This window comes from Apiospora aurea (genome assembly GCF_038362705.1).
Source record: "Apiospora aurea strain CBS 24483 chromosome Unknown utg000004l_segment0_segment0, whole genome shotgun sequence".
Classification (NCBI taxonomy): Eukaryota; Fungi; Ascomycota; class Sordariomycetes; order Amphisphaeriales; family Apiosporaceae; genus Apiospora; species Apiospora aurea.
In genome coordinates this window covers 2,643,940-2,656,706 of record NW_027117391.1, presented here as the reverse complement: position 1 = coordinate 2,656,706, position 12,767 = coordinate 2,643,940, and the positions used below count along the sequence as shown (strand labels likewise).

Here is a 12,767-nt window from a genome sequence, read left to right as displayed (position 1 = left end):
TACTTACTTCTTAAGTACACATACGTAGTGAGACACAACTCAAATCAATCACCGGACGACCAATTCGGGCAGGAATAAGAGTCACTGGAGGAGTCAAAGCAAGACACGTTGTTCAAGTAAGTTGCAAATCAATTCGCCCAACAACGGGTGCACGGCATCGCTCTAAGCCGCAGGTTATATCCTTGGGTAGGTAGGTAGGGGGTATTGTTGTCCTGAAGTAAGAACCATCTTCCAACGCCAATTTTCAACATGCCATAATGTGATTACAAATCAAACCAGCCGAGTTGCACCAAACGACGGCGACGTTCTTCCGATCATTCTTTTTCCGTGCCTGCCAAGAAAAAGTGTCCGAGAAAAGACAAGCCGCCGCTTTAGTACAGACCAATAGCGATGTCACCACGGACGCGGGCCGTCAGGTGGACCTCGGCCTCAAGGTCGAGCTTGATGCCGACCATGAGAGCGGCCTTGGTGTTCTTGCCCTGGTCGTCGACGGCGCCACGGAGCAGTTGGCCTGTGAATGGAAGATGGGTCAGCTGGTGGTCCTCGGCCGAGTGGAGTCTGAGAAAGCGCAGGGTTACTTACCGGCAGGTGCGGACAAGCCGGAGCTGGTGGGCAGAGGAGGGAGGCCAGTCTGCTGGAGCTGGCGACGTCCGCCGCGAGCCTGACCATCGGAAGAGTCAGAGTCGAAGGTGGTGTCCTTGGTAGGCATACTGGAAGAGACGGAAGGCCTGGTTAGCTAAGCTCCAGAGAGAGAGAGAGAGGGTGGTAGCGCATGAAGCTGCGCCTGTCTGGATGGGCAGAGGGACTTACGCGGAACTGGTGGAGGCCATTGTGGAGTTTGTGGTGGTTTTGTTTGGGATTAGGATGTTTGGTGTTGGTCTTGCTTCAAGATATAACCGTGCTGGCTCGGAATTAAGTAGAATATTGATCTCGCAGAGATCTGTAGAAGGGGAGATGGATGGTTGGTGAGATGGTTGATGGCGAGGAAGGGAAAGAAGCGTTCTTGGACAGCATCTGCCAGTGTCTTATATAGACAATTGACAGCTTTCTCCTTTCTGGCGCCGATGCTCTTCCCGCACGCACCTGCAACCGACTAGTAATGTGTCGTCCAATATGCCACGCAGGCTGTTGTGCGTTGTGTTGCAGCTCTAGACCCAGCCGAGGTGGCCACGGTTTCGGGTCTGTTCTCAACAATCAGGCCGTTTTCCTAGCCGATGCACCGTCTACCGTCGGATGCGTCCAGCTCATCTGATGATTGACGGACTCTGTGCACGACAAGCATGGGACTGAACCCCTGGTGATTTTCTGTTTCGAGGGCCAGGAGGGTTGGCAATGGAGCCCAGAGGGTCGCGACATTACATCGCGCTCATCTGGGAGATCCATCCAATTGGCCCGAGCACCGAGAGGAAAGGCAGGGAAAGGCAAGGCGCGTTTCCCTGCATACTGCCTGCAGCCCCTTACCCGACGGTGGACGGTCTGTCTTCTGGACCGTGGCAGACCGTGGCACAAAGGTCTGCACAAGGGTTGCACAGGGTCGCACAAAGGTTGCACAAGGTCGCACGAAGATGGTCAGTTTGCTACGCTCAAGCCGCCCATCGAGTTTGATGGCCGGCTCCGTTGCTGTCCGCAAAGACCCAAGGGTCTCAACCGGTGAATCCGCATGAGACGGAACCTGGGGTTGATGTTGCATCGGAGAAAATCATGGGGCGGAGTGGTCCGAGGTGTGGAGCCCAGAATGGCGCCAGCATAAGGCCATTCTTGCAGCTAAGGCTTTTGAGCCTCATATGTGAAACGAGCGTAGGCGAGGGGCGAGGGTGCAGAAGAGCCAAGCTGCCAAGACCTGTCCCAAAAGCAACGAACGGAGGGGAGAGTGGCAAGGGAGCGAGCTGCCCTGACTGACACCTGAGTAGTACCCGACACCAGAGTGTCACTCACCCATCTCCGACAGGGTTGTCTGTTGCTTTTCCTGGCATCGCGGGCTTTTGTTTTGTTTCTGGGCCTTTCCCATCGTTCTGGCATTGCCCTCTTCCCATTCTGACAGCACAGCACCCGTTCCACACGCGACGAACCAATAAGCCGATTGGCGATACCCATAAGCCCCTTGATCGCCCATATCATATCCATACCTCGTATCGAGCCCTATTATACCATTTGTCGTTAGATAATTACTGTTGCCTGTATACTTCCTTGCAATCAATTGAGAGAGCGAGAGAGCGAGAGCGAGAGAGAGAGCGAGATTGACAGATTACACACACACACACACAAACTCCGACCGCCAAAATGGTGCTCGGCATGCTCTTAGCCATTACCACGTGCCCGGCCATGCTCGGCACACAGGAAGCCATCCGCCAGAGCCAGTCCAAGAATCGCCGCGAAGAACACCGAGCACAACGGTGCAATCTCATGGTAAATTGCCTCTCTTCGTCAAATCGGAGTCATGAACTACACGGCAAGACCATCGTGCTCAAAGGGTCAAAGGTAGGTCCGAGCCTGACCATTTTCATATCCGATGGGGAGATTACTGATCCGCAATAGCTTTTCGTGGACAATGGCAACATTCCCGACTTTGACGGCACGGGACTGGCACCGCACAAGTTCAATGGCTACTTTTTACCCTATCCTGACTCGGAATATGAGGGTCTCGTCAGTACCATAACCGACGAGGCCCCTATCCTGAACTGGATCTACGTGCACAAGAACACATATGAAGTCAAGTATGGCGTGCGTGATTACGCGCAACCCAACCTTACCGGTCCCTGGGACTGCACGCGGCAGGACCGGCGCATGACCTTTGAGGGATGGGAGGGCTTCGCGGCGGTCGAAGTCGCGCCGGCCGTCTGGTCGCTATACTATGACCGTGACGATAACGGGCTGCGGGAGAAGCTGCCACCGGGTACCCGGGTCTTGGAAGTCGAGCTGACGCGGAGAGAGAAGAAGGTGACCAAGCCCGAGGACGAGGATCAGCCGACTCTAGACGAGATGTTGGAGAGACAAAAGCGAGAGAGAGCCGAAGAAGAGCAGAGGACAGAAGAAGCACAGCGCTCGGCAGAAGGAAAGAAGGCCCCCGGGAGATGAACCCCTACCCACACAAGAACAGGCACAAGCGCAAGCGCAAGCACAAGCGCATGCAAATAGTAGTAGTCCGCAGCAGGATCCAGAGAAAGTAGCGGGCCCGGCGGTAGGGCAGACCCAAGCAGCAGCAGTAGCAGTTACATAAGGCCAGGGGTAGGCAATACCAATAAAAGTCAAAGTCAGGTCAGCCTCGCTTTTCATCATCAGACAACCCATCGACTGCTGTCGTTGGAAGTATGGGTGAACATGTTCTCCAAGGACGTTGACCCCGTGCCAAGGACCGGGATGGCAGCGGTCAACGAATCACGTCCCAGGTATTACTGTACATGCCAAAGCTTCTTCGTGGTTAACTTCTGTCGTGTCAATCGATCGGCGGTATGGGAATTCCCTTGCGTATCTGAAAAAGACGATGGCGTGTTAATGAGGTGGACACCAGCCGTTTTTTTTTCTTTTGGCTTGGCCGTTTGAAGTGGTAATACAACGACAGCGCTGTCCAGGTTGTCAGGGCAAGTCCAGGGCGCTGGGTGTCGCGGCAGGTTCCGCACTACCGAGGGCCACGAGACAGAGGCCAGAGAGCTTCTCGAAAGCCGGGACAGGCCCTGTGCAGGCATGGCTGGCAGGGCTTATGTGAAATCGAGTATATAGCCCTGGTAATCGCCGGTACTCTCATAACCTTTCGAGGTTAACGGTCATCGAAGGTAATCGGGATTGGATCGTACGATAGACAGTTAAACGCAACGTTGGCCAGGGGGCTCGGCAGGGGAGCTACAGGGGCCCGCAGTGCACAAAGTGGAAGAAAGTGGCCTGTAGCGGATCCGCTGGCGCCATTTCGGCACCCGCGACAGGCTGCTTAGGGCAAGTGGGGAAAGCCCTTAAGACACCCTTTTGTGCTGAAGAGCCCCCCCCATCTCCACCGGCATTGTCGCAAAAGCTGCATCACCATCTGTTTGAGGGGCTGTTGTGCACCCAGCTGTGGCTGGCCTTCCACGTACATACTTTGGCAGGCGACCCGGCAGGGAGTGCCGTCTTGTCTTTAAAGTTGTGGTCACGGCTACATGTGGAGCTTGGGTCGTACTTAGTCCGATCTGCGCAACATTATTTCTCTTCTCGAAGTCTGTTATTATGGGAGGGATTGCTCCTTGTTGTTTTCGTTATTGCTGCTCTTGTTGCTGAATGCTCCCCGGCCAGTCCCGGCGTCTACCCTAATTAATTATTACTATACTTACTTGCATTGACATACATACATACATACATACATACATACTTTGCTTACCCTACGGACGCCCGGCGCATCATCCAAACGCTTGTTCATCTTCTTCTTCTTCGGTGCTTCGCTTCGCTCTTCTGGAAGGCGAGCAACACGGCGAGATCTCTTGATGAGATGTGGACTACGATGAAGTGCCACTTGTCCGGAATGAGATGCTATCTAAACGCTTAGAGGAACTGAGCAGAGACCCAAGTAATCCAGACAGTATTGTCGAGCTAGCCGTCACTGCACTTGGACCGCAGGGAAGCTTCTACATCTGTTGGAAGACTCGGTCCGGCCAGTATCAACAAGGTACGAAATGAAACCTCCAATCCGCCTCACCACCGACATCAAGCTAACCATGACATTCTCCATCCACAGATAGCCATGGGCTGCCACCAAAACTCAAAGAATGGCTCTTCCCGCCAGACAATAGCCAAAGGGATTTCGGATCATTACAAGTGATCTTGGGGCCGCGCGAGGGTGAATTCCTAGCCTCGGACAAGAACGGCAAGGTCGACCAGAAGCCGACCGAACCCAGCCCGAGGCCGTTCAGTCTCCACAGAGCCTCGACGTTCGCGCCCCGCGACTCGTCCAGCACCTCGAGATCCAGGAGAATCTCGTTCATCAGCGACGCGTCCGAGGAGTCCGACAAGACCAGCCGGCGCCGGTCTGCCACCCTCTCTAGCCTGGGCTGGGCCTCCAACAGCAACCGCAGGACCCTGTCCCTGCCCAAGGTCCCGCTCGATCCCACCGAGACGGAAGAACAGCGCAAATCACGACGCACATCCCTGCTCCCGCTTACACTGCAAGCCGTGCCCAGCGCCCCCCGCCCCTCTGTCGAACGGAGTCGACTACAGCAACAACACCTCCAGGACGCCCAGCCGCTCCTCCTCGCTGCGGTCTTCGTCCTCCAACCATTCGCTCAACTCTACACCACCATCACGCGAGAGACGTGAGCGACGTGAGAGTTCAGGCAACTCTCAGTCCGACCCCTTCGCGCCATCGCAGCAGGAGTCGATCCCTGAGGAGCCCCAGAGGGCGCCCCGCGTGCCCGTATCGGTGCCCGTGCGAAGGCCACGACCCGTGAGCTGCTACGCCGACGCCTGCGTGCAGACCGAGGTGGTCGAGGAGGAAGAGGAGCCCGACACGCCCCTGGCGTCGTACCAAACGAAGCGGCGTCACCTACGCGAGCGCTCGTCGGTATCGAGCGCGTCGTCCGTCTTCTCGGCCGGGTCCGACTTCAGCAGCCGCCGCACCAGCGTCGCGTCCGACTTCAAAGTCGACGACGGCAACTGCTGGACCGAGGAGCCGCCCGTGCTGGCCAACCCGATCTGCATGGGCCGGATGCAGGACTACTTCCGCGCCGGGTCCTACCAGCTAGGCGACGCGTTTACCACGCCGAGCAATACGTATTGGGGCTCGTGGAGGCAATGAAGAAGGGTCTAGAATACAGCAAAAACAGACTCTCATCCTCCTTCCCCCTGTATACATACACCCATGTACTATTCTTCTTCGATTACGAAACCTTTTATAGACTTCCGTCGGATACCACTATTTTACGGAAAAAGCAAATGAAATGCTCACGGCGATTTGAGCTTATTAATCTCCATTCACCCCTTTCTTTCTACTGCGTGCAAAGTGACTCCTTTGGGTGTTAGGCGGCAATGCATTTGTGTGTACTCTGAGCCTGTGAAGTTTTATGATTTCCCACGTCGAGGTCTTCACTTTCCGTGATGATACGGCCCACGGAACCTGTGAATCTCGCCGAGTTCATCTTCACACGAACCAACTGCATGCAATAACTTGGCAACGACAGCCAGTCGGAGCCAATTCAATCGAAGTCGGCGCAAGTCCTCATTATTGTATGCATGTTGATCAAACCCGCATAAAAGCATCCGGCATTCGCAATATTGATTATCAATACCATCCGTCTCTAAGCGTTCCAAGCTTCTTGCGTGATTGAAGCGGCAGCCCATGGCAGCCCAGCCCTCCAAGATCTTTGGATGTCGCCAAAGCGCTTCGAGGCGGTGATGGGGCCTCTGCCATCCTAGCGTTTTTGGTTCGGGACGAATGACACGGCTATATCCACCGACTTGTATGATATCTACGCAGTGAGGTTCACGGATAATGATGATGATGACGGCAAGGAGATCACCACCACTACCTGGGCCATCCGCGTCCCCTCGCGAAATGGCAGCAACGCCTTGCCTCCCGAGTCCATCACGGTCATGATGGAGGTCGAGCGAGCTCAGCGACGCGGGTTTCGCCTGGTCTCCCAGACTGATCGGCGGCGACGCGAGCTTCGACAGTCCTGCCCTCGGCCTCCCGTACATGGTCCCGAGCTGGGCCCCCGGCAGCCCACTGAAGTGGACAGACGCGCCGCCTCGGACCGAGGAGCATCGAATGCAAGATCCTGCGCCAGCTGGGCCTGGCCAGTCGCACCATGGAACCGACAGGTTGGTTCACTACTAAAGGATCCCTATTCTAAGCACTGTCTCCATACGACCGGAGGTACTGCTTATTTGACGGGTACGTTGTAGGTCTACGTGAATTCACTTAGAGGCTCACATCTAGTATAACATTGAATCATCATCCTTTATGGATTTTATTTTATTATGTATTAGTACTTACCTTGTATTGGTAATTCGCTAAGTCTATTAACTATCGCCGAGAACAAAGACGCATTGAAAACAACGAAACAAACAAACGAATTCAAGTGTTTCCACTTGAATGCAACAACAATGGGCTAGAGAAGAAGGAAAATCCCCGAAAAGCGAGGAAGGTCACAAACCAAAGAGAGAGTCGAAGAAATTTCCTGCTGGAGCTTACGCCACCGCTTTCCGAGGGGCACGGGGCCGACGTCGGCGTCGTTCAGGATCGGGTTTTACCTCGCAGCGCTGGCGCTTCGGGCTCGCGGGTGGTGTGAGGAGTCCTTCGTCGTCAGATTTTCGCTTCTTTGACTCGGGCTCGGGCACAGGCTCAGGTTCGGGCTCAGGTTGAGGTTGAGGTTGCGGCTGAGGTTCCGGCTGAGGCTCGGGCTGAGGCTCGGGCTGGGTCTCGGGTTGGGTTTCGGGCTCAGGCTCGCACAAGGACATGGGCTCAGGTTGAGTTCCCGGCTCCTGCTCTATTGGCTGCTGCTGCTGGAGTTCGACCAACATCTGCACCATGAGCGCCGCGCCGGGCATCCCCTTGGTGAACTGGTCCGGGTTCACCAGCGGCGCCGCGTCGCCGCTTGCCCGCCACGCCTCGAGGTCCGAGGCGAAGGCCTGCGCCAGCAGCTCGCGCTCGGCCGTGTCCAGCCCCTGCTTGCCGGCGTAGTTGGCGGACAGGAAGGCCGCCGCCGCGTTGAGCTTCACGGCGGGGCTGTTGCTGGTCTTGCCGTCGCGCCGGTAGAGCTCCGCGACCTTGCGCGCCACGGCGACGTCCTTCTCGCGAATGCGCTCGACTAAAGTATCGTCGTCGCTCTCGTCGGCGGCACCTTCGTCCCGTCGCGAGGGCTTGGGCCGGTCGGGGCCGATCGGGAGGGTGTCGTTCCCGACCCAGCCCGCGCGCCGGATCTTCTCGATGGGGACGCTGCGGTACGCCGGCTTGGTCACGGGCCGGTAGACGAGGTACTCGTAGTCGAAGGCGTAGTCGTCGTCGACGGCGGCCATGTCGGTCTTGACGAGGTCGGGCACGTGGAAGACCAGAGGAGGATCCGACTCGGACTCGGCCTCGGCCTTGGCCTTGCCGCCCCTGGACTTGGACGGCGGCTTTTCCCCCAGCAAGGCCGTGTCGAGCATAGCCAGGCGCCCCTCTGGGGCTGTGTACTTCATGGCGACGCTCAGGCTGGGCGACCAGGACGAGAAGGGCGAGTTGCCGGCGTGGGTGCCGATCAGGTGGGCGTTGACGACCTGGCGCAGGTTCGGCGTGGTCCAGAGGTCGTAGTCCTCGCGCGTGTTGACGAAGGCGTGGGGCACCACGCTGTCGGCCGTGTTCAGCCGGTCGCTGATCGCGGCGCCGCCGCCGCTGTCGGGCCGGATGCCCCGGAACAGGAAACGCGGGTACGTCGGCTGCGGCTCCCCGAACTTCTTGGTGGCGGCCGCCCACTTGGTCCGCATCCGTTTCGCGGTCGTCGTCTTTCGGGCGTCGGCGGCGGCGGCCTTGGCGACCCGCGAGTTGCGGGTGCGGCGGCCGGTCGCGTGGGAGACCTTGTTGGCGCCCGGGTCTACGTAAAAGGGGCGCTGGAGCGCCTCGAGTTCGGACATTCTTACCTTCTTTTGGACCATTTTTTTCTCTTATTCTTCCCAAATGTTGTTGACTACTTACCTGTGAACACTTACCTTGGTTGCTGAAGGTTGTTTGATGAGCTTACATGAACAGGTGGATAGACATGCTGCATTTATACCAACTCTCTGTACCCCTTTTCTTTATACCCAGGTCATTAAGCCTCCATGACAATAGCAATGTTATGTCCTTACTTCAAGTAGTGCCTTTATTTTAAACGCTGCCTTTGTTCCAACAATAACGGGCTGCTGAGCCTTTGTCAATGGATTCTATCTGCACGGACCCCTTTTAGCCCCTTTACATGAGATGGTGTGCTGCAATAATGAGGGCGTCCAGACAATGGCAGCGAAACCCTCAAGCAGTAACACAGGGACGAAAATGGCAATTTGCATGCCGCTAATGAATCCGGTTCAGTCTGCCCTCTTCATCCACATCGTACTTATAATTTTCGATCAAATCGACTATCAGTGCAAAATATGCTATACCGTCTGTATACGAAGTGCGTCAGTACACATTTGATTACAGCATGGCATCGTGGGAAATCACTCACCAGAAAGTCGGTAGCCACCGTCGTCATTGTCGCTTTCCACCGTTACGATCATGTGCGTCATCTCTTGCAGCATGGTAAACTCGGGCGTTCTCAAAATATGCACGGGTTTGAAATCCCGCAGGCGAGGGTGCGCGCGTCTGCTTCCGTCCAGCAGTGTTGGTGACAGAGCTCGGTCCACGCGGTCGCTGTCGAACCGGGTATTCTTATCGACGTAAGCCTTCAAGATTCGTGGATGGAACGCAATGACGCCGGGCGCGTGCTCTGGCCACCCCTGGTCCTTGGTCCATGATCTACTGTCTTTAGTGACGAACATGACACTGTTAGAGGTAGGATCTTTGAGTGACAGCAGCGGATCCCCGTCAACTACCGGCACCATTTGCGCGGTATCAAACCAATGGATGTTCTTCTCGTTTCTCGAGTCATCCTTTATGATGTGATCGGCGTTGCAGAAGATCTCCTAAAGGCCCAGAGATGATGCGTCAGTGAGTGGTCCCGGACGTCGGACATCGGTTGAAGTTGAAGTATCTCACCAGATCCTTCCCGTCTCTCCCGTCTTTGTAGGACTGGTCCGTCCTGACGTCCACGTCGTGATAGGCGTACTTGGCCATCTGCTCATAGACCCCTGATAGATGCGACAGCGTGGTTAGCAACCCTTGAGTAGCGAATAACCAAAACGAAGGTGGTATTGGAAATATTACCATGAACATTTCTGATTGTTGACATGTCATCGTTAGGGAAATTCGCCCGGAATGCGGCCATGATGCGATCATTGGGCCGAAAGTCCGGGTCGTCGAGATACGGTCCGAATCTGTCGACAACCAGTTGCGATTGCTTCTGGGAAACCTCGACATAGTGCTTCACTCTGTCGTACATTGCGCCGGCTATTATTATCTCATTAGTATGCTTCACCTCCGAGATGCGTGTCAGAACTCACTGCAGCTCGCTCTGTCAATTGCATAACGGTACTCTGCAGCAGCAGCTTCTGCGAGGCAGACCACGAGGAGGTTTTGCAGTTGCATCTTGTTCGTCTCGGCCGTTGCAATGACGATTCGAATGGATACTGATGCTTTCTTGGTAGATTGGGTAGAGAGTCGTCGATAAACAGCGGGGGAAATATCATGAATATATAATCGCATTTGCTTCTCATGCCAGGTATCAAGACATCATAATCTCTTCCAAGCACAAATGCATATGTTCTAAGAATAGATTTGAACAGGTAGTTTATATCATGTGTCACTGAGAGATAGCTATTTATATCTACCTCTTTCAAGTTGTGGTTCTCATATAGTGATAGATCGAAACAGAGTCACAAAACAAATCCTAAGCACTTTCTGTTTTTTTCCAAGGCTTAGCAAGTTCGGCAAAAAGGTAGGCTTTGCTAAGATGTATAACCAAGTGCTGGCCAAGTTGCCTCGGAGTAACAGAACTCCATTGAGTAGTTCCAACAGCAGTCCGTTGGTCCGGTCTGTGCGAACAACATATCCCTTGCAGGTGAATGCCCGCCCCTGCTTTCCTGGCCGACTCAGCCTCCAGCGACGCCGGGATGCTAAGCCTACCAAGCCACTACACAGCTGAAATAGTTCCAACCTCGTGTTGGATATACGCCGAAGAGCCACTCTCAAGTTCGCATGACTGTATCCCTATTGACGTTGGTTGCATCGTCCCCGGGGCTCTGTTGGAAAATCTCAGATATCAGTTTCACTCTCCGCTTTTGCCTCCAGCACCGGTGATGTTTGTTGACATCTATGTTGGTTTCATGATCCGAGGCTATGGATGAGGCAACTGTACAGTGCAAAGTCCTCTTACAGGGGCAAATGACAGACAATGATCGCGATGCGCAGTTGATGCTGATACCGCAGCTAACTATCCGTTGAATAGTCGTGGGTGGTCCTTTAAGCCCAAATAACTATATATCAGGCGTTCATGTCTCCTCATTGATTTCAAAGAGAACTATCTACCACTCAAATAGTCTATTAGCAACAGACATATTACCATCAACAAGCCGTCTTGATATTTCTAATCTCCCAACCATGGCTCTGTCAAAGTATATTTTCCTCGCTTTGTCTATCAGTCGTCTTGGTCTCGGCCAGACGACGCTGTCGGCGCAGACCCAAAAACTTCCCGAAAGCGTCCAACTTGCCGCTATAGTCCCAACCAGCCTAGGACAGGTGGGCATCAGCCCAGTTGACATCCCGCACCCTGAGAACTAGTACGCAGGACAACCCGGCCCTCCTTCCGATGATCTACTAACTGAACAACTACTCAGCCAAGCCCCCATCGGCGCGGATTCGCCGTACCTCGCGGAGAGTGTATGCGACGGCAAGACAACTACCTCGGTAAGTGCGACATCACTTCGTGGCCTTCTACACTGAGAGTCTTCCATACTGAGACACACACCCGCGTTAGTGGATCCACCGCGACAGCGACTTCGGGACGGCTACCATTACCACCACGGACAAGCATGGCAAGCCGGAACCCACATCTATCCCAGAGGGCTTCCGCGTCGCCATGGTGGGCGGGAAGCTCGAGCTCACTCTGAGCCAGTGGCTCAAGGACATACTCGATGGCATCGCGCACCAAGCCCCGGCCTGCCCGTGGAAGACGCGACGAGGGTGGGACTACAGACGACACCAGTACCTCGAGGGCCGAGCGACTCCAGACATGGCGTGCGTACGAACACGCACCAACAAGATATATGCAGAGTATCGCCAAGTATCGGTGGTCATGGCCCAGTTCAGCCATCTGAACGACCAGATCGCCCGGGCTACTGGCAATGACGCGGCTACCCTGGCCCTGGTCGGGCAGATGGAGACCTTTGTGGATGGGCGCGTTGCCTTTGAGGTGATGGATGCCTACGAGGAGGTCGACGTGGCCGTCATCCCAAAGGCGTCGGATATTCTGGAGGCGGTGGGAACGAGGGTTCTCGGCGTCGCTAGCGCACTGGCCTTCTTCTACGGCGCCCGGGACAATACCCTCACGCGGCCGTGGAAGCTCCGGTCCGATCCCGAACCGATGCCCATCTTCCCTTCCTGCCCTGTCAATGACCCTGGCAAGCCGGATTGGTGTCTTGATTCGAAGCCGGCCTGCGCAGGAGAGAGGTGCAAGGGCGGCCCCGATGGGAGGTGCACCAACGAGTTCAAGGACTGCAGTTGTATTGCATCGTCAAAGGCCATCCCGCACACATTCTACGATGGCTGGCAAGCTCTCGAAGACATGATCTCGGACTTCGACTTGGCCCTGCACAAACGTTTACCCGAGGCGAATTGCGACATTGGCAAGGATGGCAGAAACCAAGCAGATGTCGATTCTGAAGCATGGCCAAAGTATGGTTTTGCCCCTCATCCTTCCTTCGTATTTTTTGAAACCTCATACGTTGATAGCCTACCCATCCTCCTCAGTAGCATTGCTGACAGCCTGCGCAGGGTAATTGATAACCTATGCACGGATGTGACGTTCCTCTCGGAAGAATTCATCGTGTCGAAGAAGGCTTCCGATATAGGTCTAGACTCGTATCAAGGTTGGAACTTCGAGCTCGGCTGGTCGATGGATGGTGGGGGGTCACATGGACTGTTCTGGACATTGCGCCGACGTGTTTGGCAAGTTCAAGGATTGTAAGTAACGGCACCTATC

General features: G+C 55.1%; 6 protein-coding genes across 6 annotated transcripts; 2 read left to right on the top strand and 4 right to left on the bottom strand.

The window, feature by feature from the left end:
- Window positions 1-371: 371 nt before the first annotated feature.
- On the bottom strand, window positions 372-830 carry PG986_005609 (uncharacterized protein; the record flags this gene model as incomplete). Its single annotated transcript, XM_066841831.1, has 3 exons — window positions 372-511; window positions 583-728; window positions 811-830. The coding sequence occupies 3 exons, from the start codon at window positions 828-830 to the stop codon at window positions 372-374; spliced, it is 306 nt and encodes a 101-aa protein (XP_066701693.1).
- A 1,450-nt stretch (window positions 831-2,280) lies between these two features.
- On the top strand, window positions 2,281-3,075 carry PG986_005608 (uncharacterized protein; the record flags this gene model as incomplete). Its single annotated transcript, XM_066841830.1, has 2 exons — window positions 2,281-2,478; window positions 2,536-3,075. The coding sequence occupies 2 exons, from the start codon at window positions 2,281-2,283 to the stop codon at window positions 3,073-3,075; spliced, it is 738 nt and encodes a 245-aa protein (XP_066701692.1).
- Window positions 3,076-4,441: 1,366 nt separating this feature from the next.
- On the top strand, window positions 4,442-5,755 carry PG986_005607 (uncharacterized protein; the record flags this gene model as incomplete). The annotated part of the gene is made up of 3 exons (XM_066841829.1): window positions 4,442-4,630; window positions 4,700-5,055; window positions 5,132-5,755. The coding sequence occupies exons 1-3, from the start codon at window positions 4,492-4,494 to the stop codon at window positions 5,753-5,755; spliced, it is 1,119 nt and encodes a 372-aa protein (XP_066701691.1). The 5' UTR covers window positions 4,442-4,491.
- Window positions 5,756-7,146: 1,391 nt separating this feature from the next.
- PG986_005606 (uncharacterized protein) lies at window positions 7,147-8,568 on the bottom strand (the record flags this gene model as incomplete). Its single annotated transcript, XM_066841828.1, has 1 exon — window positions 7,147-8,568. One exon carries the CDS (start codon window positions 8,566-8,568, stop codon window positions 7,147-7,149), a length of 1,422 nt encoding a protein of 473 aa, XP_066701690.1.
- A 561-nt stretch (window positions 8,569-9,129) lies between these two features.
- PG986_005605 (uncharacterized protein) lies at window positions 9,130-9,745 on the bottom strand (the record flags this gene model as incomplete). Its single annotated transcript, XM_066841827.1, has 2 exons — window positions 9,130-9,591; window positions 9,668-9,745. 2 exons carry the CDS (start codon window positions 9,743-9,745, stop codon window positions 9,130-9,132), a joined length of 540 nt encoding a protein of 179 aa, XP_066701689.1.
- Window positions 9,746-11,176: 1,431 nt separating this feature from the next.
- PG986_005604 (uncharacterized protein) lies at window positions 11,177-12,409 on the bottom strand (the record flags this gene model as incomplete). The annotated part of the gene is made up of 3 exons (XM_066841826.1): window positions 11,177-11,296; window positions 11,535-12,280; window positions 12,391-12,409. The coding sequence occupies 3 exons, from the start codon at window positions 12,407-12,409 to the stop codon at window positions 11,177-11,179; spliced, it is 885 nt and encodes a 294-aa protein (XP_066701688.1).
- Between the last annotated feature and the right edge of the window lie 358 nt (window positions 12,410-12,767).